The sequence below is a fragment of the Coregonus lavaretus genome (assembly GCF_964263955.1).
Source record: "Coregonus lavaretus genome assembly, contig: HAP1_SCAFFOLD_386, whole genome shotgun sequence".
NCBI lineage: Eukaryota > Metazoa > Chordata > Actinopteri > Salmoniformes > Salmonidae > Coregonus > Coregonus lavaretus.
Window position 1 is genome coordinate 15,854 of NW_028165272.1, and position 24,773 is coordinate 40,626.

The 24,773-nt window shown below is 41.6% G+C and overlaps 1 protein-coding gene across 2 annotated transcripts; it reads left to right on the top strand.

The window, feature by feature from the left end:
- Positions 1–2,000: 2,000 nt before the first annotated feature.
- Positions 2,001–19,323, top strand: LOC311116040 (myosin heavy chain, fast skeletal muscle-like; the record flags this gene model as incomplete). Of its 2 annotated transcripts, none has more annotated exons than XM_084191174.1 (39): positions 2,001–2,216; positions 2,544–2,690; positions 2,904–3,060; positions 3,321–3,348; positions 3,596–3,704; positions 3,811–3,903; positions 4,079–4,139; positions 4,362–4,460; positions 4,796–4,899; positions 6,421–6,559; positions 6,921–7,039; positions 7,193–7,342; positions 7,437–7,607; positions 7,833–8,136; positions 8,366–8,430; positions 8,524–8,611; positions 8,716–8,833; positions 9,052–9,175; positions 9,568–9,704; positions 10,474–10,729; positions 10,981–11,223; positions 11,547–11,723; positions 11,823–11,968; positions 12,154–12,244; positions 12,586–12,975; positions 13,077–13,203; positions 13,382–13,500; positions 13,650–13,846; positions 13,997–14,180; positions 14,316–14,481; positions 14,789–14,913; positions 16,079–16,387; positions 16,597–16,800; positions 16,959–17,084; positions 17,223–17,393; positions 17,685–17,789; positions 17,878–17,973; positions 18,445–18,576; positions 19,303–19,323. In XM_084191174.1, 39 exons carry the CDS (start codon positions 2,001–2,003, stop codon positions 19,321–19,323), a joined length of 5,814 nt encoding a protein of 1,937 aa, XP_084047300.1. The 2 variants fall into 2 exon arrangements, with proteins under 2 accessions (XP_084047300.1, XP_084047301.1); XM_084191175.1 differs by having other exon boundaries at positions 2,556–2,690.
- Positions 19,324–24,773: the final 5,450 nt, after the last annotated feature.

Here is a 24,773-nt window from a genome sequence, read left to right on the forward strand (position 1 = left end):
GCCCTGTGTAAGGTTTCACGCTATTGAACATTAACATGGCTGCACCATATTAGACACAAATAACATTTACATGACTATTAAATGCAGAGGGTTTAAAACAGCAAAGATGAGATAGATATTGCAGAATGTGAAATGCCTGACTTGAAAGAAGACCTTGCTGATTTGATTTGATTCATTAAGAGACAGCAGGTCTTACTGGGGTCCGACACATAACCAAAAAGACATTACAGACAAAATACTTTACACTTGACATACATTTATAAACATTAACATGTAGTGTGTGTGTGCATTACATTGCTGAATTACATGTATTAAAAATAATTTTAAGCAATGTCTCTGCTGATGGTGGCTCCTTCACAAGTTGCTAGAGCTGTCTTTTAGAAAGATATTAAAACTGTAATGTGAAGGATTAATTAAAATGGAAATGGAAAGTAATCTGTTGCTTTATTGTAATTATTGTATTTATTAATTAATTAATTAATTATTAAATTAATACAATTAATTATTGTAATTATCCCCTATTAATTTTATAGTTGTTTTATTAAAGCCAGCTGCTAAACGGTTAACTTCAGAGTGTAGTAGAAGTTTGAGGCAGCTATATTGCTGTCCGAAATATGAGTGGATGAGATGATTGAAGCACTGTAATGATGTTATGTAAGCCTTAAGAATCCCACTGGATGGTTTTAGCCAACTGAAATGTGACACCAATAAAAGCCCCTGCAGCATCTTCAATAGATCAGACTGTAGATAAATAACTACACAGTTGATTGAACACTTTGATGAAGCTGTAATTGAAAGCCTAAATGTTTCTGTTCCAGCTTTTAAATATTTTTTTAATATGGTTCCACCAGGGTGATAAATCACACTAAGCAAAGCACGAGGTAACGGCCAACTCCTTCACAAGCATGAGGTGGCTGAGGAGACAGTTCAGATATAATATAAAATAATATATATTTGTTCTCAAAATATAAAGAAAGTTGTTGATAAGGATTAATGCCACAAAAATGTAACTAAATATCGTAAGGTAAAATTTTTATTACAATTTTATTGATATAACAGTATTTGAGTGGCAGTGTTAGTAACAATGGAATCAATTTTTAAAAAATCCTTTTGATATTGTCATAATTATTATTAATGACATATCTCATTTATTTCAATTCAGTGATATTCAATTCAGAAACAAATATGACATTTAAAAGTAATGTAATGGGAGTATGTTGCTCCTGGAAGTTGGTGGCGCTAGTGAGGTCTCTCATCCAATCCATTTCCTTTACCAGAGTGGTCCATAATTAACTTTTGCTTGGTTGGCACTTTCAACCCGATATATATGCAGGCTGAGACCCCAGCATCCATTAGTCAGACACCTTCTTCCTCTGTGGTAAGACTCTCTCCGCCTCCTTAGATTTGTACATTTGTCCGATTTTGTGTGCTCAGAATCTTACATGTGTCTTGTCTATTTTAAAAAATATGCAATCAAGTGGCATTGATTTAAAATGTTTTTATTTATTTATTGTGTTTAACTTTAAATGTCTTTTCTATTAAAATCTGTAACTTTCATTTTATGGTCGAAAGTGATGCTACTGCTGTTTGGAAATTGAACAGGTGGACTAGAATTTAACTGGGTTTTCTGGGGTATTTATTTGAATTCTTGACAGAATGTGTAGTAAAGTGAGTTGGAAAATGAATGTTACAAGTTGCACCTGTAGTTGAATTGGCCGAGGCTGTCATGATTGAGTTGAATGATGTTTTCTAGCCCTTTGGGGGCTAAATGATAATGTTTTAGACTTATTCACAACACCCTAATGTTTCCCAGGGTTCTCCAAGAAGTACAAATTCATCTGTAGAAGGGGGAAAAGAAGGTGAGACATAGTTTGAGTCTTCATAAGAAAAGTGACAAATGTTCTGTGAGAGATACCACTCACAGCTCTGTTGACTGGGGAGGAAGCACCACAGAGTCAATCATGTTTCTTGTCTCATCTCTTTCCTAGTGATCCGTCACCATGAGTACGGACGCGGAGATGCAAATCTACGGCAAGGCTGCCATATACCTCCGTAAGCCTGAGAAGGAGAGGATGGAGGCACAAACCGCACCGTTTGATTCAAAGAACGCCTGCTATGTGGCAGACACCAAGGAGCTGTACCTTAAGGGTCTGGTCACTGCAAGGGCTGATGGGAAGTGTACTGTAACAGTCACGAATCCTGACGGCACTAAGGACGTAAGCCTGATTTGAAAAGTATTCAAGTTTGTGCAGTAACTATTTTTCTTTTTTTTAAATGAAATCAGTAACAAAAGATTGATTAAGAAGCATTTCTTAGTTTTTTTGTAAGCAGAATATAACCTTCAAACACATAATTTCTATCACTGCTAATTAAAAATAGCATGGAATTTTCTATATTGACTAGTTAAGTATCACCATGTATGTGTCAGTGGTTGATAACAAAGTAGTTGGATTAGATGGGGGTATGCATTATTTTTTTTTTAAAGAAGCATTCAGTCATGTCCTGTTTGATCTGTGTATAATCTAGATTTCTGACTGTTTCAGGAAGGAAAAGAGTTCAAAGAAGCAGACGTCTACCAGATGAACCCCCCTAAGTACGACAAGATTGAGGACATGGCCATGATGACCTACCTGAATGAAGCCTCTGTGTTGTATAACCTCAAAGAGCGTTATGCAGCATGGATGATCTATGTAAGATACCTGCATAAACACACACACACACACATGAACATGAGAAACACACACATACAGTACTACACATAAATGAATGGTAGAAACCAAAACATACCAATACAGTAGACCTACATTAGTATACCATAGTACACCTACATCCTCACATAAATCCAGGTAAAAGTCAATCTGATTGAGCTAATCCCCTAATTTAGTTGAATCCCTTTCATCCAGACCTACTCTGGGCTCTTCTGTGCCACGGTGAACCCCTACAAGTGGCTTCCTGTGTACGACATGGAGGTTGTCAACGCCTACAGAGGGAAGAAGAGGATGGAGGCTCCACCCCATATCTTCTCCGTCTCTGACAACGCCTTTCAGTTCATGCAGATTGGTATGCGCTCTCATGGATGAATGGATGTCCATACGTGTTTATGGCTGGATGGATGGATGCATGGACGGAAGTTAAAATATGCTTTAGAGAGGTATCTACTGTTTTCAAGTCTAGGTTAGAACAGTTTGCTGGGAATATCTGATTTTTAGTTGCCTTGAATGGAAAATGTTCCAAAATGAAATTCATGATGATGCTATGAATTCAATAAAGTACCCATAATGTTGCTTGAGTGTGATAAGCAATATGTTTTTTGGTTACAGACCAGGAGAACCAGTCCGTCCTGATTACGTAAGTTCTTTACTAACATTTCACTTGAGAAAGTGTTTCTGCTGCAATATATTGGGTCTCTTGGGTGTGATGAAAATACATGACATTATGAATGGATTAGGCTATGCACAGGAATGAGTCGATGAGTGGGGATATTTTTTAATTTATGTAAGAAAACAGTGTATTTTTAAGTGTTATTTCTTAGTGAACGCCAATCTGACATTCAAACATGTGACTAAAACCCCTCTTTCTCTGTCATATTAACCAGTGGAGAATCCGGTGCAGGAAAGACTGTCAACACCAAGCGTGTCATCCAGTACTTCGCCACCATTGCAGTTTCTGGTGTCAAGAAGGAAGTTGACCCCAGCAAAATGCAGGTAGGTTTTACCTTTCTAACACATTTCAGTTTGGTGGGCTGTGTTCAAGCGATTGAGAAAAACTAACTTTACCAGTTTCTGAGCAACTTGTGTTTGTCTCAATCAGGGGTCTCTTGAGGATCAGATCATTGCAGCTAACCCTCTGCTGGAGGCTTACGGTAATGCCAAGACAGTGAGGAACGACAACTCGTCTCGCTTTGTAAGTACGAAGGGCATACTGTGAAAGTTACCTTAGATTGGAAACATTTATTTCAGTAGTTCCCTTTTGTTATATCAATAGATGTCCAACATTCTGTAACAATTAAAGGGTCTATCAAGGTAAAATGATAGATTTATTTAGTTGACCTATTTCTAACCCCCATGCTCTACTATAGGGTAAATTCATCAGGATTCACTTCCAAGGTAGCAAACTGGCTAAAGCTGACATTGAGACCTGTGAGTTGATTTAGATTTTTTTTTCAATGCTTTACTAAATTCACACAGATTTTTTTTGGGAGATCATAATTATCTAATTATCTCTCTCTCTCTCTCTCTCTCTCTCTCTCTCTCTCTCTCTCTCTCTCTCTCTCTCTCTCTCTCTCTCTCTCTCTCTCTCTCTCTCTCTCTCTCTCTCACACTCTCACTCTTTGTGTCAATCGCTCTCTCTTTCTCTCTCAGACCTGCTAGAGAAGTCCAGAGTGTCCTTCCAGCTTCCGGATGAGAGAGGCTACCACATCTTCTTCCAGATGATGACCAATCACAAACCTGATATTATTGGTAAGGCAAAGTAGAGGTTCAGGGGGGAATTTTTCCTACCTCCATGGAACTTATCACAAATGTTCATAGTCCACACTATTAATACTATTACAATGAGAACATCCATGGTAACAAGGCATCTAGATATGGGTCAGGTCTTTGGGAAATATCTATCGAGTAATGGACTGTGATGCACTAGTCCACGAGTCTCAGTCCCCTCTTTTTGATGCTATTTATTATATACTACATGTATCCTTGCGTCCATCTATTGAGTAAAGGAGGGAGAGATACTGTAAAGGTAGGACAGTCACAATTCTAAGAGATTTCACTGACAAGACATTCTCTGTTGTCCATAGAAATGTCGCTCATCACCACCAACCCTTACGACTTCCCCATGTGCAGCCAAGGTCAGATCACTGTGGCCAGCATCAACGACAAGGAAGAGCTGGATGCCACAGACGTGAGTCAAACAAAGGGCTAATCATATTCTATATTTGGAATGGGTAGGACCACCATACACACTAAATGCACTGTTCAATTCCAACTTGGTGGCAGATGGGAATTTTCATGTATTTTGTTTTGTTTTATTCTAAATGCCTTATTGTTAGTTATGCATGTGCCTCAGGGCATTCTTCATGCCTTCACACTTCGCCTTGAGGCACATACTGTACATGTAAGACATCCACAAGAGAGCACCACTAAATGCCCTGTGGAACTGTGTAAAATAGAGGTTGACGCGGGAGTGAAAATTCATTCCTTTCCCATCTTGTCCTGTCAATGTTTTTCCCGAGAAAAAATCACTCCCGTCCGCTCATTTTTTGCGCGCAGAAATACAGTATGTAGGCTATTGTGTTTGTTTAGGAAGTATGTAAAATAATTTCAGTAATGCAATATGCGACTTTGATTGTCTTACGTATCTTAGTTAAATGCACTGACTGTATGCCTAAACCTCTCTGGATAAGAGCATATTTTAAATGACCTAAAGGTAGATTGATTAAAGCTGGAGGATGAGGACAGACACCTGGAGCCTACAGCTGAGCACTGCGCACATGAGCATTTACAATACATTTACATTTTACAACATGAACATAACAAATAAACCTGAGCGGCATTACTGCATAAGTCAATACATTTTTATTTCACTCTTCACCTCAGATTGCATGGGTTTAGTTAAATACACGAACAATTGGGCTTGACTATAAAGTTGTTGGGAGTAGAGCAGCTGTGCGCTTCATGCCGCTTGCCCCGCTCTCCGGTTGGTAGCCTATTTGATTAAACCGCAACATTTTTTTTTTTTTTTACAAGCAGTGATCTAGCTTCCTTCATTGTCAGAGACAACTCCATCAAATTGAACTAAAACATAGCTCTTTCCTTGGCTTTAATGTTAATGTTAGTGATGGGACCTTGGCTGCAACAAGACGTTGCAATTTCTCTATTGAAGGCTTCATCATTTAGCCTACTAACTTAGGTTGGCATCCGAGGTAGCCTAGTGACTGGCTACAACTGGAGCGAGGGGCGAGAGTGAGCGGACAGAAGCTGGAGGGGGAAATTACAATATATTTATTTGTATTAAGTAAACTATATTAGGCCTAGCCTACACATTTTTTTTATTTTTATGAAATGCCCCACACATGACATATTTCCACCCCAAAAAAGTATGTTTACAACGATTAATGTACTGCATGTTCCTGTGGACTGTAGATCCTGTCCGAACTTTGATTCTAGAACTCCGAATCCTGCCAGAATCCCGTGGGACCCGCAAGAACCGCGGGAGTCCTATTCCCGTGTCAACCTCTAGTGTTAAAACTCATTTTGTGCTGCCAACTGCTAGTGTGTTGGCCAAGTGTAATCATGTGGATCTGAGAAGCAGGTCAAATATATCCATGCGATTTGTTCTGGTGAGAGCACAGAACTGTAGTGGACTGTAAGTGAGCAAACTACCGTTCAGTTCATCACTGTTGTACTTCCTGTCTAATACCAGGATGCCATTACAATCCTGGGCTTCAGTAATGATGAGAAAAATAGCATCTACAAGCTGACAGGAGCTGTATTGCACCATGGCAACTTGAAATTCAAGCAGAAACAGCGTGAGGAGCAGGCCGAGCCAGACGGCACAGAGGGTGAGTCCCACTCATAGATATACAATATGTAAAGAATTAGTCCCATTCCCAGTCCCACTCATATATATACAATATGTAAAGCATTAGGCCCATTCCCAGTCCCACTCATAGATATACAATATGTAAAGCATTAGTCCCATTCCCAGTCCCACTCATAGATATACAATATGTAAGACAGACAGCGCCTCATCAAAGTCCGGCAGGAGCTCATTTATGGAGACCAAATTCCAACCTCCAGAAATGATTTGAAATGATGGATGTGGGTTCAAATCAAAACCTAACCCATAACAAAGTTGGCCAAACCCTTTTGTCAGTGTGACATCAGAATCAAGTGATCTGTTGTTGTTGGTTCTCTCTCCAGTGTCTGATAAAATCGGCTACCTGCTGGGCCTGAACTCAGCTGAGATGTTGAAGGCCCTCTGCTATCCCAGAGTGAAGGTCGGCAACGAGTATGTGACCAAGGGACAGACTGTGCCTCAGGTAAGGCGGCCAAACACAGCATCTACAATTTTCTGAGCACCAGAAATATTTTGGTGATTAGTGCGTTGCTTGTTTTGAATAGTGATGTCTTCTCACCTTCTCACTATACATGGTCAATGTCTCATGTATTCATTTGAGGTATTATCATTGCAGGTTAATAACTCAGTCTCGGCTCTGGCCAAGTCCATCTACGAGAGGATGTTCTTGTGGATGGTCATCCGTATCAACGAGATGTTGGACACCAAGAATCCAAGGCAGTTCTATATCGGTGTGCTTGACATTGCCGGGTTTGAGATCTTTGATGTGAGTATGAGACCAGAACAAGACAATTAGTTGTGATTGAGATGGATTACAGCCCTGTATGATGAAATGATCCCTTTTGAAATTCCATCAACAGTACAACAGCATGGAGCAGCTGTGCATCAACTTCACCAATGAGAAACTGCAACAGTTTTTCAACCACACCATGTTCGTCCTTGAACAAGAGGAGTACAAGAAGGAGGGAATCGTCTGGGCCTTCATTGACTTCGGCATGGACTTGGCTGCCTGCATTGAGCTTATTGAGAAGGTAAACTGTCTGTTAGGATTGTAATGGACCACAACAGCAAAAGCTCATAGAGAGCGCTGTGTGAGATATTATCACAGGGGTAGAACGTATCTGACTGTTGAGAACTCTGTATCCTATTATGTGCCCCTAAATGAATATAATCGTATAATAGCATGTTTTCTAAAATAATAAATGTGATCCTAAATGTAAATATCACTAATTTGATATACATCTCTTTTCGTAAAGCCATTGGGAATCTTCTCCATCCTTGAAGAGGAGTGCATGTTCCCCAAGTCTTCAGACACTACCTTCAAGGACAAGCTGTACGCCCAACATCTTGGCAAAACCAAGGCGTTTGAGAAGCCCAAGCCTGCTAAAGGCAAGGCAGAGGCCCACTTCTCCCTGGTGCACTACGCCGGCACGGTGGACTACAACATCACTGGCTGGCTGGAGAAGAACAAGGACCCCCTGAACGACTCAGTTCTTCAGCTGTACGGGAAGTCCTCAGTCAAACTTATGGCTACCCTGTATGTCGCTGCCCCACCTGAGGGTAAGACTAGCATCACATTAAAATATTTAATTTAGCATTAGTTACAACATTTTCTTTCAAGTCTTTGAATGTATCACGATTTCTCTGGGTTATTCACTTGGTTAATTTACTCATACAATAGGTGTTATTTTACACAATCTCATTGGCAGCATTTGCATTAAGATACGTGTGAAGTTAACCTGATATTCTCTAATTTAGAATCATATATCACTTTTCCCCATTTTAACAGATACAACCAAGAAAGGGGGCAAGAAGAAGGGTGGTTCCATGCAGACTGTGTCCTCCCAGTTCAGGGTGAGCTTTTAAAATGTGTATATTCAGGCTTTCTAAAGGTGCATTGATTATCAGAAATGATTTCTGAAAAAATGGTTTGTAACCCTCTTACAGGAGAACTTACATAAGCTGATGACCAACTTGAGGAGCACTCATCCTCACTTTGTGCGCTGCCTGATCCCCAACGAGTCAAAGACTCCAGGTACAAGAACTATTGAGTTAAATATGACATATTATCAGTACAGTATCAGTAACCTTAACGAACCAATCTTTAACCTGTTAATGAGACTTGGTTTGTGTTTCCAGGTCTGATGGAGAACTTCCTGGTTATCCACCAGCTCAGGTGTAATGGTGTTCTAGAAGGTATCAGGATCTGCAGAAAGGGCTTCCCCAGCAGAATCATCTATGCTGACTTCAAGCAGAGGTACACACACACAAACACAAATGCACACACACGTACACACACACACGCACTCTCGCACGTAACACGCACACACGCACACACACACACACACAAACACACACACACAACCACAAGAAGATCTGCTCTAAGGGTTTTCCCAGCATCAGAATAGGCTTCTCTTTAACGTAATATAACCAACCTATTACGACTTGACATTTACTACATGTCTCCTCCTTCAGGTACAAAGTACTGAATGCCAGTGTCATCCCCGAGGGCCAGTTCATGGACAACAAGAAGGCTTCTGAGAAGCTGCTTGGGTCCATTGATGTGAATCATGAGGATTACAAGTTTGGACACACCAAGGTCAGTCAAATACCCCCAGCAAAAGCTAACAATAAAACACAACCTCAATGATAATATAAATTCTAACCATTCAATGTCTCTCCAGTGGATACATTCATCTTTTTATTATTTCTTAAAAATTTGAAAAAACATTGATTTCAATTAATTATCATGTGCATTGTGTCAGAGTGGTGTGGCTGCTGTTATCTGTATCAGTGTACATTATTCATCTACAACTGTAAAATAACTTACAACTTATAAACAACCTATCCCATGGTTTGTTTGTAAGCATTGCAATGTTTATGTTGGTGAAATCAATCTAGTGGCGTTGTTCCTCTCTTTTGATTCAAACCTTTCTATCTGTCACCATCTGACAGAGGTACCATAATTGACCATGTTTACCTGTGTCTCAGGTGTTCTTCAAAGCTGGTCTGCTGGGTGTCCTTGAGGAGATGAGAGATGAGAAGCTGGCCTCTCTGGTCGGCATGGTCCAGGCTCTCAGCCGTGGATTCCTCATGAGGAGAGAGTTCACCAAGATGATGGAGAGGAGGTGAGGAATAGTAGACAACTTGGCAAAGAATTCTGTCAACCACCTGTATGTAAAGCATTATGATTACAGACTGTATATGCTGTGAGTTGTTCACTATGAGAAAGTATGTTATAATATTCTATTAAAGCAGCAGATTGGGATTTAGCAAGCTGTTCAATTGTTATTTAAATTAGTGATATTTACCCATTCATTCTTGAAGAATATGAAATGCCTCATGATCTTAGCATTACCTGTCAGTCATTTTACCTAGAGAGCTGTCTATACATTTAAGAGGGATTACAGTTCCCTAACCCCATTCCTCAGCTGTTTGCAAAAAGTGGTGGTGTCCCCATTTCGTTCTTCGAATCTCAGAATGTAGCTTTAAAGACGTCATCCAATGATTTTTTAAACTTTTCCTGTTCAACAGAACTGGGAATGCCCTACTCTTTGAAGTTTGCATTTGTGTCTAAAACACAATATTTTCCTTAAAACATATATTTTTACCCTTTAGTGTGTGTACTTTACTGTATTTATACTTGGGATATCGCTTTTCCACAGGAAAAGTTCAAAAAATACTGGAGGAGTTCTTTAAGCATGCCACTCACCATGTCACTCACCATGCCACTCACCATGCCACTCACCATGCCACTCACCATGCCACTCACCATGCCACTCACCATGCCACTCAGCATGCCACTCACCATGCCACTCACCATGCCACTCACCATGCCACTCACCATGCCACTCACCATGCCACTCACCATGCCACTCCATCCTTTCTGTCGACCAGAGATTCAGTCTTCACCATCCAGTACAACATCCGCTCATTCATGAATGTGAAAACCTGGCCATGGATGAAGGTGTACTTCAAGATCAAGCCCCTGCTGAAGACCGCAGAGACTGAGAAGGAGCTGGCCAACATGAAGGAGAACTATGAGAAGATGCAGACGGACCTGGCCAAGGCTCTGGCCAAGAAGAAGGAGTTGGAGGAGAAGATGGTGGCCATGGTGCAGGAGAAGAATGACCTGGCGCTTCAAGTCGCATCTGTGAGTGAGCGACGACACTCATAAGAGCCCATTTACACACACATGAACACAGACACGAACACAATCACACACACATCTGCACATATGAACACACGCACACTGTGGTTATCTCAATTTTTTTTATTGCCCATGGTATATATTTATATTTCATGCATTTAAATGCATTTGCTCTGACCTATTTGACCAAATTAAGTCTATATTTTGATACACAAAGTGAGGCCACTGATTTTTTTCTCCTGCTCTGAAACCAGGATTCAGAGAATCTGAACGATGCTGAGGAAAGGTGCGAGGGGCTCATCAAGAGCAAGATCCAGCTGGAGGCCAAACTCAAAGAGACGACCGAGAGGCTGGAGGATGAGGAGGAGATGAATGCTGAGTTGACTGCCAAGAAGAGGAAGCTGGAGGATGAGTGCTCTGAGCTGAAGAAGGACATTGATGACCTGGAGCTCACCCTGGCCAAAGTGGAGAAGGAGAAGCACGCCACTGAAAACAAGGTTTCGTAGACAGTCTAACCAAACAATAATCCAAACAATAATCAACTCAAAACAGAAAAGGAATTCAAGTTTTTTTGTGGGTGCTGTAAAAACTACGACACAAAATATTGTAATTTCATTTGTGGTGTTATCCACACATTCATTACATGTTCTGTTCCCCCCTCCTTTATGACTTCCCCTCAATACACTGGCATGGAGTACAATGCCATCTAGTGATGAATCTATAGTACAGCACTTGTTGACACATTTCTAAGATCAATTAAACTAATTATCCTATTTATGGTGAAGTACCCAAAGACTCATTTTGTTGTTGCCGTTATCAGGTTAAAAACCTGACAGAGGAGATGGCGTCTGTGGATGAGAGTGTTGCCAAGCTGACCAAGGAGAAGAAAGCCCTCCAAGAGGCCCACCAGCAGACACTGGACGACCTGCAGGCAGAGGAAGACAAAGTCAACACTCTGACCAAGGCCAAGACCAAGCTGGAACAGCAAGTGGACGACGTGAGTGGAGTTTGACATTTTGGCCATGATAGTATGTAAGATGATATTATCTTCAATTGTTTAGATTTGACCAATATATGTGTATTTTTTATTTTGTAGCTTGAGGGTTCTCTGGAGCAAGAGAAGAAGCTCCGTATGGACCTTGAGAGAGCCAAGAGAAAGCTGGAGGGAGATCTGAAACTGGCCCAGGAGTCCATAATGGACCTGGAGAATGACAAGCAGCAGTCTGATGAGAAAATCAAGAAGTAAACACAAATCAATTACCACAGTATTACCTGCCATCTTGATCAAAATAATGGTTGTTATTGGCTCATTCTTGTAATTATGAATTTGTATGTGATTCTTAAAAGCAAAGTGAATGGTAATATAGGCTCCCTTTACACTATCTAACCAAATCGAACTTTGCAATCAATGTGTTTGTGTTTGTTAGGAAGGAGTTTGAGACCACCCAGCTCCTCAGCAAGATTGAGGATGAGCAGTCTCTGGGAGCTCAGCTGCAGAAGAAGATCAAGGAACTCCAGGTACAGTACAGGATCTAACCTCCAGGACAGGAAAGCACACACCTGAATCATTTCCTGAAAAAAATGGACACATTTCTTCTGGAAGCTTCTGACGGCTCAGTAAGATGGAAGATGGTGCTTCATGATGGTGCTTCTTTCTATGGAAAGATGGTGCTTCTTACCAGTGTTAGTTCCGCCCTTGGGACACTGTCTAATGAATATAGTAAATATGTTAGTGTAACTGGCTATGTATTAACACATTTATGCTAAATATACTGTACATACTATTATTATGTAGTGAGGTTCAATTGTTTCAACTGTATTGTAGTGTTCATCCCCCCTGCTCCTGCCCCCTGTTCTAGGCTCGTATTGAGGAGCTGGAGGAGGAAATTGAGGCTGAGCGTGCTGCCAGGGCTAAGGTTGAGAAGCAGAGGGCCGATCTCTCCAGGGAACTTGAGGAGATCAGCGAGAGGCTGGAGGAGGCCGGAGGCGCCACTGCTGCTCAGATTGAGATGAACAAGAAGCGCGAGGCTGAGTTCCAGAAGCTGCGTCGTGATCTTGAAGAGTCCACCCTGCAGCATGAGGCCACAGCCGCCGCTCTGCGCAAGAAGCAGGCCGACAGTGTGGCTGAGCTCGGGGAGCAGATCGACAACCTGCAGCGCGTCAAGCAGAAGCTGGAGAAGGAGAAGAGTGAGTACAAGATGGAGATTGATGACCTCTCTAGCAACATGGAGGCTGTCGCCAAGGCTAAGGTGAGTAGTGATGTTTTGGTCAAGCAGTGTTGAGGAGGGTCAGCTACATTACCATTCAAGTAAACTGAAGTTGACAGGAGTCCCATATGTTTCACTAACAGGGCAATCTGGAGAAGATGTGCCGAACTCTTGAGGACCAGCTGAGCGAGATCAAGACTAAGAATGATGAGAATGCTCGCCAGGTCAACGACATCAGCGGACAGAGGGCCAGACTCCTGACAGAAAATGGTACCATCAACAATGAACAACAAACCAAACCAATGTAGTTCACCTCAGTAGTAAACAATAACATGTGTTGGGGGCTGTAAATCCAGTCCACATAGTTTCTGCCCTACGATACCTCAAATACATTTTCAATCTTCGAGAACAGAGACCCTATTAACAAGAGGTCACTCTTTCCCTGCAGGTGAGTTTGGCCGCCAGCTGGAGGAGAAGGAAGCCCTGGTGTCTCAGCTGACCAGAGGCAAACAGGCCTTCACCCAGCAGGTGGAGGAGCTGAAGAGGGCGATTGAGGAGGAGGTCAAGGTAAAGGACCCAAAATGGAAACCACCCACCACAATTTAGAGCTCTATATACATATAGATGGTGACTACGCCACCCTCAGAGACTTCTACTGCCATTTGTTTTACTCTCTATCTAATCTCTCTTTGTCTTTGTCTTTCTTTCTTTCTCAGGCTAAAAATGCACTGGCCCACGGTGTCCAGTCTGCCCGCCATGACTGTGACCTCCTGAGAGAGCAGTTTGAGGAGGAGCAGGAGGCCAAGGCAGAGCTGCAGCGCGGCATGTCTAAGGCCAACAGTGAGGTGGCTCAGTGGAGGACTAAGTATGAAACTGATGCCATCCAGCGCACAGAGGAGCTGGAGGAGGCCAAGTGAGTTGCACGCAGTAGCAAAAACTCAAATAAATGGTGTGGATGGTGTGGATGGTAGGAGGCTCTGAGAAAATGTTATGTCAATATGTAGTGCAACATTTGTTTCACAACAAATTGCTCACCATAACACCACCTTCTGTTGTCCAACAGGAAGAAACTGGCCCAGCGTCTGCAGGAGGCTGAGGAGACCATTGAGGCGACCAACTCAAAGTGCGCCTCCCTGGAGAAGACCAAGCAGAGACTGCAGGGAGAGGTGGAGGACCTCATGATTGACGTTGAGAGAGCCAACGCAATGGCCGCCAACCTTGACAAGAAGCAGAGGAACTTTGACAAGGTGAACATTTATAAACCTCCCTCTAGGTGATATTTTCTGTCTGCTATTTGATCAGTTGTAGTATAATTGTAGCATATTTCTGAATCAAAACTCTCCATCAATGAGTTCTACTGAAAATCCCATGTATTTCCCTAGGTTCTGGCAGAGTGGAAGCAGAAGTATGAGGAGGGTCAGGCTGAGCTGGAAGGAGCTCAGAAGGAGGCTCGCTCTATGAGCACTGAACTCTTCAAGATGAAGAACTCCTACGAGGAGGCTCTGGATCATCTGGAGACTCTGAAGAGAGAGAACAAGAACCTGCAACGTGAGCATTTGACAGCAGTTCTATTTGACTGATGTTTGACTAGTGTTTGAAAATGGAATTAACTGTAATCATCAACATTATATCAAAATTACTATTAAACCGTCTCATGTAAAGTATAAAATATACTTTTTGGGAACATGTAATTGGTATTCCTTTGAACCACCCAAGGATGTGGGGGGCAATTAGATTAGCAAGACAGTATGAAGTGCTGTTAATGAATTAACTGTTATTATGATTCAATATAAACTTCAGTGATATCCGCTGAAAATCTCCCAAGTCTAAACAGCTCCTATGTTTGTGTGTGCAGAGGAGATCTCTGACCTGACTGAGCAGATCGGAGAGACTGGCAAGAGCATCCATGAGCTGGAGAAGGCCAAGAAGACCGTGGAGACAGAGAAGTCTGAGATCCAGACCGCTCTGGAGGAGGCTGAGGTACAAACTACAGCTGTTTGATAGGAAAAGCAGTGTTACACAAGCCAATGCCAGCTACAGTCTAACGCTCCCCTTTATTGGTGTTTATTGTAGTCATTTATACAGTATGTAATTCCTTGTGTTATACACATCCAAATGTATTGAGCACAAGCGACCTTTCGCTAAGCCCCGCTCTAACATTGTGGGCAACCAATCGCAGTTCTCCAATGGATAGCAAATGTTTCAAAGACATTGCCAGTGATGGCAGTAGGAAAAACAGACAGTTGTCTTTTTTTTTTTGTTGGTTTAATTGGCTATATAATTGTACAGCTCACCAGGGTTACTTGCTACTTGTTTCCTGAAATGCAGAGCCTGTTCATGGAGTATATTTCGAATCCGATATTATACTTTTGTTACATTGTTTGCTAGCTCAGCTGGTTAGCTAGCTCTGTCTCATAGACCACCAAACGTTGCTAGCTAGCCATGTAAGTTGTTTCCTCGAAATATATACTCATGTACATTGGCTAGCTAAGTTAGTCATGTTATGAATACAACTCCCATCTGCTTTCAACATCAGGATACGATTTGAGCCCACTAGTTAGCTCCAAAAGTTGGCTAGCTAAATTAGTCATGTTATGAGTACAACTCCCATCTGCTTTCAACATCAGGATACGATTTGAGCCCACTAGTTAGCTCCAAAAGTTGGCTAGCTAAGTTAGTCATGTTATGAATACAACTCCCATCTGCTTTCAAACATCAGGATACGATTTGAGCCCACTAGTTAGCTCCAAAAGTTGGCTAGCTAAGTAAGTCATGTTATGAATACAACTCCCATCTGCTTTCAACATCAGGATACGATTTGAGCCCACTAGTTAGCTCCAAAAGTAGTTATACCTTTGACTGCATGCTATGTGAATTCAGAGCCATTCAGTGGCTAGCCACACTACAAAAATACATTTACCAGGATCCCCATGAAGCAGCTCTAATGACAGTACCACAACATACCTGAGGGGAAGTGGTTCATTTAATTGTGTATTAAAAACAGAGTTTGAGATCATTGTTTTCTCCACTAGTTAGAATGGGGAATTGGACTTCCCAGGAAAATGTTGTCCGTGGTTGCAACAGTAACCAAGGGGGACGGGGCTTAGTGAAGGGTCAATTCACCTGACTGCTTCTCTTTGTCCAGGGCACACTGGAGCACGAGGAATCCAAGATTCTGCGTGTGCAGCTGGAGCTGAACCAGATCAAGGGTGAGGTGGACAGGAAGATCGCTGAGAAGGACGAGGAGATGGAGCAGATCAAGAGGAACAGCCAAAGGGTGGTTGACTCCATGCAGAGCACCCTGGACTCTGAGGTCAGGAGCAGGAATGACGCCCTGAGGGTGAAGAAGAAGATGGAGGGAGACCTGAACGAGATGGAGATCCAGCTGAGCCACGCCAACAGGCAGGCCGCTGAGGCCCAGAAACAGCTGAGGAACGTCCAGGGACAGCTCAAGGTAAAGGGACTGGGACATCAGGCTCAAAAACCTGATCATGGGGAGGGATTTGTTTGTGAATCAGTAGAAAAGAATAGAACAGAGGAATGGAATAGTGGACTAATATACTGTAGATATTGTGGAAATGTTTACCAATGAACATGCCTATCACCAATCCTATCACCCCTACTTCCACAAGTCTAATGATACTATGTAATTGTGATCCCCAGGATGCCCAATTGCACCTTGATGACGCTGTCCGCCTCTCAGAGGATATGAAGGAGCAGGCAGCCATGGTGGAGCGCAGAAACGGTCTGATGGTGTCTGAAATTGAGGAGCTGAGAGTTGCTCTGGAGCAGACAGAGAGAGGCCGCAAAGTGGCTGAGACTGAGCTGGTTGACGCCAGCGAGCGCGTCGGACTGCTGCACTCCCAGGTACGGGTCAAAATACATTTCTAATTAAACTCAACCAAGCATACCGTTTACACACACATAGAATTTAACAGTGCTTGCTTTTAGATTTTCATAATTTCTGCCTTGTGACTTGTAAGTTCTCTTGAGAGTCAAATAAATGGCCTTGTTTCCTCCTTCAGAACACCAGCCTTCTGAACACCAAGAAGAAGCTGGAGACTGACCTGGTTCAGGTGCAGGGAGAGGTGGACGACATCGTCCAGGAAGCCAGGAACGCAGAGGAGAAGGCCAAGAAGGCCATCACTGACGTGAGTCCTTGAATTACATCAACTAGATTTGTCCCCAAGGGCCAATGGTAGCTGGGCTGGTTAACCTCACCAAAGATCTCAAGGGGGCTTTATGAGTGGTGCCTGTTGGTGCGTAAATTAAACTAAGTACCATTCCAGGCGGCCATGATGGCTGAGGAGCTGAAGAAGGAGCAGGACACCAGCTCTCACCTGGAGAGGATGAAGAAGAACCTGGAGGTCACAGTCAAGGACCTGCAGCACCGCCTGGATGAGGCTGAGAATCTGGCCATGAAGGGAGGCAAGAAGCAGCTCCAGAAACTGGAGTCCAGGGTGAGTTAACAGCAGGGTGGATTGAAAGACAGACTGCTGGAAATGCATGTGATCATATAAAAATACACAGGAGACTGGTTTAATGACTTTTTCTCTCAATAACCCACCTACATAAGGAAAAGTAGTTGTTTTCATTATAGACCCTCTAATTAAAATTGTAAAAGTATATAGGAAGAGACAACAATTGTGCCTCCTTGACTAGCAGAAGAATATACTTCTGTTTTTACAAAGATTTGTTACGTCTGATTTCACCACCTCACATAAATGCCTACCTTTATTTCTTCCACAAAGGTGCGCGAGCTCGAGACTGAGGTGGAGGCCGAGCAGAGAAGAGGTGTAGACGCAGTCAAGGGAGTCCGCAAGTATGAGCGCAGAGTCAAGGAGCTCACTTACCAGGTAAGAAAATGTGCCTTCTTCACACACTAAAGCACACTGGTTTGTGTATTAAACTATGGGGTATTGATTCTTTGATCTTCTCCCACAGACTGAGGAGGATAAGAAGAACGTTGGCAGACTTCAGGACCTGGTAGATAAGCTGCAGTTGAAAGTGAAGGCCTACAAGAGGCAGGCTGAGGAAGCGGTGAGTCACAGACTTAGTCAAATACTCTGAAAGCTTACGTTCCCTAGTAGACATTACAAAACGTCATGTCCAGACAGTTTAGTTGAAGTGTTGCTACTGCACATCAGTCAACAATGACTCAGTTGATAGTGCAAGTAATTGCTGAAGAAATGTATGCACAGTGACTCCTCTGCCTATGTGTTACCAATTTAAAAGAGAGGGGGTTGAATATTATTTAGCTTTGTGCCGGGGGCTGGTCTAGTGGTAGTGCTGCCGCCCCTATATCACATATGTCCCTGGAGGCAGCAGTTTGATCCCCTGTTCCACCACTCACTTTCTCTGCTATATCATCTATCTCCCTATATACATTGCTATCCTAAATATGTCAATAACATTTTTCGGAATATCTTTTAAAAAATTACATGAATTTGCTATCTGAAGCTTCAAACTTTGAATACTGATGTTATGCTCTCCTCTGTTTATCTCACCCAGGAGGAAGCAGCCAATAGCCATATGTCTAAGTTCAGGAAGGTTCAGCATGAGCTGGAGGAGGCTGAGGAGCGTGCTGACATCGCTGAGACTCAGGTCAACAAGCTCAGAGCCAAGACCCGCGACACTGGAAAGGTACAGAACTGCTGCTAAACGTACACTTGACTCAAATATGACCACATCAACACCACCTATGATTCATTCTTCACAGTAGTCAATACTGACATTTTACACTCACTCAAAGGTATTTAAGATCTCTGAAAAACACATTTCAGGACAGGGTTAATATAAAATCTAAATAAAAGATTAATCCAAATTTAGTTGGTTCAAAATCAAAATCAAAGCTGAGCGCTGAGTCTTAAATGCTTTATCCATTATATTATTTCCAGGTGTTCATATATTTATCATGTTCATTAATAATACTGATCCATTATATTCTATCCAAGTCTATCCATATATTTATAATGTTCATTATTAATACTGATCCATTATATTCTATCCAAGTCTATCCATATATTTATCATGTTCATTATTAATACTGATCCATTATATTCTATCCAAGTCTATCCATATATTTATCATGTTCATTATTAATACTGATCCATTATATTCTATCCAAGTCTATCCATATATTTATCATGTTCATTATTAATACTGATCCATTATATTCTATCCAAGTCTGTCCATATATTTATCATGTTCATTATTAATACTGATCCATTATATTCTATCCAAGTCTATCCATATATTTATCATGTTCATTATTAATACTGATCCATTATATTCTATCCAAGTCTATCCATATATTTATCATGTTCATTATTAATACTGATCCATTATATTCTGTATTTCTTCTTACAGGGAAAAGAAGCTGCTGAATAAACAAGACCAAAGTCTTATCAATTTCCTTTGATGCATAAAATATGATTTTCATGGTGAAATGTTGAGCATTGATTAAAAACATGTTGACCTACATAAACTTTCTTTGTGACTGTGTTATGTGAATTATTTAACAAACTATTTTAGTGTCTCTGTGCGTCTCCCAAAAGGTTGTAAGTCTTTTGGGATTTAAGTAACGGCCAGTCCCGGTCTGCATAGTCAGAGATATTTATTCATTGAGAATTCTGCCATCACAATTTCAGAGTCCATCTTTTATACTCATACGTCATACAAAAAGAAATCCCTTCCCTCTGTAGGCGGGCTGTAGTTTTCCACTCTAAAACTGCTCTACTGACCTTCAGTTCACACACACACACATATACACACATGCATACACACATACATACACACACGCACACATATCCTACTCCCTGCTTTACTCAGTTATTGCCGTTCTCACAATATTCTGCACCATGTTTTCATAACAGTTTCTCCCCTCCCTAAATTGGGAGGCCTCTTTATCTTAGTTTCTCAGTTGTCTTTGTTGTCTGGCCTAACTCTTACTCACATTGCTAAATAGTGGCTCAATGCCATAGCCTTTACTGGTCCTACACTCACACATTTCTAACACATTATACACAGGTTCAGGGTGTAATAATTAGTCATTAATAATTAATCTATCAATTCCACCCTTTGACTAAATATTACACACATACAAAATATATGTTGTTATAGAAATGAATCACACTCATTGAAGTATATAAGTTGGTTTGCATATTAAAACATTACAGGTTCATCAGGGTTACCCCATGATTAAAAGCATAACGTTACTTTTTAGCAATGATAACTAGTACATCATACTTAAAACGAGACTTTAATACACAAAAGATAATTACAATAACTTTTAAACTAGAGATTTATAGTTCTAGGAAAACATCCAGTCTCAAACTATCTGGATCGTCGTCGTCCTCCACCAAGCCTGGTAGGTCATATCCTTAATTCCTTAGGTCGGAGTCCGGGATTGGGCCGTATCTCACCATCTGTTGGGAAACCGCCTTGCTCACCAACCCTCAGACACAGGGAATAAGACAACATCCACAAAGAACAAGTATACCCATAGAAGCTATAACTTCACCCAGAATAGTTACAACAATAGTTTTCCATTTACCAAATATGTTATCAAACTAACCGTTTATGGAGCTATCAATACCAGAGTTCTCAGCCAGTTCGTTTGCCAGCGTGGTGAGTCCCTGAAGCGCTTTGGTCACGAACCCGTCCGGTGCTGTATTGTTGGGGATGAAAGTACAGCACATAGATCCAAACAGAACACAAACTCCGCCCCGCTCAGCCAAAAGCATATCTAAAGCTATTCTATTCTGCCATGTCATTAAGCTAGTTGCCGCTGTCTGCTCAGCTAATCCCTTTATTGCATCACGAGTGTGGTTTATAAATCTTTATAATTTATCCAATCTACGTTTTTATTAATTGTTGACCACCAGAAAATACTTGATTCAAACCCAGCTGCGATCTGATTCCTAGCTTTGAATTGTTCTGGAACCCCTCAAGGTACTCCTATCCCATCAATATATATATCCTTTCATCAAAGGATCCCGGGAGGAGGTTCTACTTTCTACGTGACAACTCACCAGTCTCTGACACGTTTGATTGTTTGCGTATGTAGGTGAGTTCACAATCAGTTATCACCACACAACCATCAGATGTCAGCACGGGCCTGGTTTTGGGTCCTAAAATCCTCTGGCTGCAACAAAGAGGAGAGATTAGTCATGGTCTCTTTTAGTTGTGATATTCTCTGTGTGGGAGCAGGAGCTAAGATGCCTTACCCTGTATTCTATCTTATTAGTCCTAGAAAAACAATAAGACTCCCCTGTGACTTCAAACGGAGGCAACCCAGGTCGGGATGACTTTGTTATCGGGGGATACAGATAGTGCAAGTTACTACAAGACTCTTTCACCACATTCCCAGGTGGCTTGCATGGAACCTGACAGAGAGTTAAAGCCTGTCAAGGGGAACGGAGTAGTTGTTAACCTTGGTTTGGCTGTCCTACAGGCATAACAGTCCTCTTTAGACCGTATACTGAATCCATTCCAACCACAGGTTAAAATCTATTTACTCTGTCTCCATCTGTACTACTTCCTTCAGGTCTATAGTTTTCACTGTCTCACTACCTCCCTCAGAGAGGTTTACTCTATAGGGTGCCCCAGTTGAAGAGGATATCTCACTTGTCAGGTCTGTAATCTGTTTTAGCATAATTCAGACTTTCAGACAGTACCTACCCTTATATGGGTCACACTGCCATTTCTGATAATTCCCTACTTTCACAATACTACACCTGTCCCTAAACTGTGTATGGAGATTGGTGATGTCCTTCCCTAAAGTCCCTAGTACTTCCCCTTTCCCTACGTCTAGCTGTCTCCTATGCCTTTTCAACTTGTGTTAGGTTAACTACCACTTCTGGCTGAAACAGGAGGGTCCGTGTGTGTTAGGAATATGGCCCCCACAATCAGACAGCTACCTACCGTCGGGAGACCTGTGAATCCCCACCCTCGCCCTGAGAACATGTCAGACGCCAGTGGCCAACCCATTGCTTCACCTTCTATCGAACTCACACAGGGATGATCAGACAGGGTAAGGGAATCTTCGTTAAGGAGCCAACCCCCGAGCCCTAGTGGTGATCGGTTCTTTCTCCTAACTCTGTGTTTGTTCGTCAGGTGTAGCTGGGTTTACCTTTTTGCAGTGAGTGACATGCACCCAGATGGATCTCTCAGCTATTCTGCTGGCAAAGGCAGTGTAGTATCGAGTAAATGTTGGCAATTATTGCTGATAAACAAAGGAGTCCGCTCATACTGAACCTTTGATCATAAGTTTTATTCATATCACAAGATTTCAGCATGAGGTTACAGGTGTCATGACACCCGGAGAACGGCGTCCCAGATTGCAATGGCCGCTCTAACCTCTTCGTCGTTTTTACCCAGTATATATAATCTTCCCAAGATATGGGTGGCTCCCTCTACTGTCCAATCCCCTGTCTACAACACACAGACTTCTCTGTCCTATCCGGGGTGTCACATTAAAACCATTCCCTCTGACACTAAAATAAACATCCTCTCCGGTTCCACTTAAAAACATTAACAACGTCATAATCTTAATACACTACATTCCCCCCTTCGAGACGAACTAAAAGTCTCGAAAACAAACAGAATAGGATTATGACAAGTAACAATTTATCTTATTGCGTATCTTTAACATTAAACCAAAAACATTTTTCTCTAGAGTGTAAATACCTTTCTATGAAATATGAACAAATGTTTATGAAGTGTGAATACATTACTATGAAATATGAACAAATCTTTATGGAGTGTGAGAGCGAAAAACCTGTCTGGCAGCCTTCGTTCCAAATATCCATCCATCAATCAAGACAGTAAAATTCTCTCACGGTCCCTCTGCCCCAGGCAACCACCTAGGTACTCCCGATGAATTCATAAATCTTTATCAATGCATTTGAAACTATGATGCAATTAAATACACATGTAAGCCCCTGCAAACAAAATACTATCCAAAATGTCCACTCTAAGGCTGGTCGACCCATCGGACCCTACAGTGAATCTCTATCCCTGCCTAGTCTCCCTGTCCCTAAGCATTCCCGAAATAAACAAAAACATCTAAGATCCCCACATGTATTCAATAACATCAAATATCATTCTACAAAAATTAATACCTAAGAATATGACACAAATTATGTATTACACATGCAAATATGTCTATATTTCATTGCAGACACTGGAATGTAGTCCACTACACTTCATCTCCTCCGTAGTCTCCTCTTCCAATGCATCGTTGATGATGGAATCGGAATCTTTCCACACCTTCCTTGTTCCATCTCCTCCAGTCATTCTCCTTTCATATTGTCCCTTCATATTGTCCTTGTTTGAGTATTTCAATCTCTACATATTCCCCCAAATGCTTCTGGAAGAAAAGAAAAGACCAAACAGTATCTTTTGCAAAACAACATTTTCAAATTAAAACATCAATATCAACTAAGAATATAAAAAAATGATATAAAATGATATATGAATCACATCATCCTATTTCCCCCCTTTGATTCATAACATCATACTAAAATCACACTAATATTGAAAAAAGAAAAAAAAGAAAAATGATCAAATAATCAAAAAGGATATTTATCATCAATACTCCATCCAGTCCCACTTGTCCATCTTCATCCAGATCAGGAACAGTCAACAACGGCATCTGAGCGTTGTCTCCAGGCATCACAACTCCAACCTATCTCAATATCATAGCTTTCTCAAAGGTCAGTAACAAATTACAAACATCACACACAGTGCTATCAAAACTGCTATTAAATCGTAAACCATCACTGCTCCCACTGGGCCTAACTGATCTTGCAACCAAGACTTCGCTGACCATCGAGCTCCTTCAGATCTACCAAATGCATCCCTTATATTCTTCAATGCATCTATAACTGTCTGAAATCAAAGTATAGCTAATATTATCAATATGATCTGCCAAAAATGTTACACCATACCATGGAAAAAGTCCCCCCTTCTCTCTTAGACTTATCCTCCAATGATAGGCTTCAAGACTATGAAATGTCGCCATGTCCCTTTTCACCCTACTTCCAAACCTAGATTCAGATTTATCTGTGTCCGGTGCTACCCCTCTTTTAATGGTAGAAACCTCATATGGAAGCTTCAACGTTGACATGTAACATTTACATTTACGTCATTTAGCAGACGCTCTTATCCAGAGCGACTTACAAATTGGTGCATTCACCCTATAGCCAGTGGGATAACCACATTACAATATTTATTTTATTTTATTTTTTTTTATTTTTTTTGGGGGGGGGGGGGGGTAGAAGGATTACTTTATCCTATCCCAGGTATTCCTTAAAGAGGTGGGGTTTCAAATGTCTCCGGAAGGTGGTGAGTGACTCCGCTGTCCTGGCGTCGTGAGGGAGCTTGTTCCACCATTGGGGTGCCAGAGCAGCGAACAGTTTTGACTGGGCTGAGCGGGAACTATGCTTCCGCAGAGGAAGGGGAGCCAGCAGGCCAGAGGTGGATGAACGCAATGCCCTCGTTTGGGTGTAGGGACTGATCAGAGCCTGAAGGTACGGAGGTGCCGTTCCCCTCACAGCTCCATAGGCAAGCACCACAATGTAACAACATCCTGTCCATCCATAGGGTAAGAATATATATGCTTTATCACCACAAACCCTCCAAATATCTCTAAAATTCCCAATAGTCACATTGTCAGGCAAAAGCTAATCTTTTAACCATCAAAGTCCTGCTCTTCTTACTAACTGGAACATAAAAAGTAACATTATATTTCTCATTACTACCCTTAAGGTCATGCTTACCCAAAGTTATCATATAATCATCACAATCTGATATTCCCATAAACATACCCCTTACAT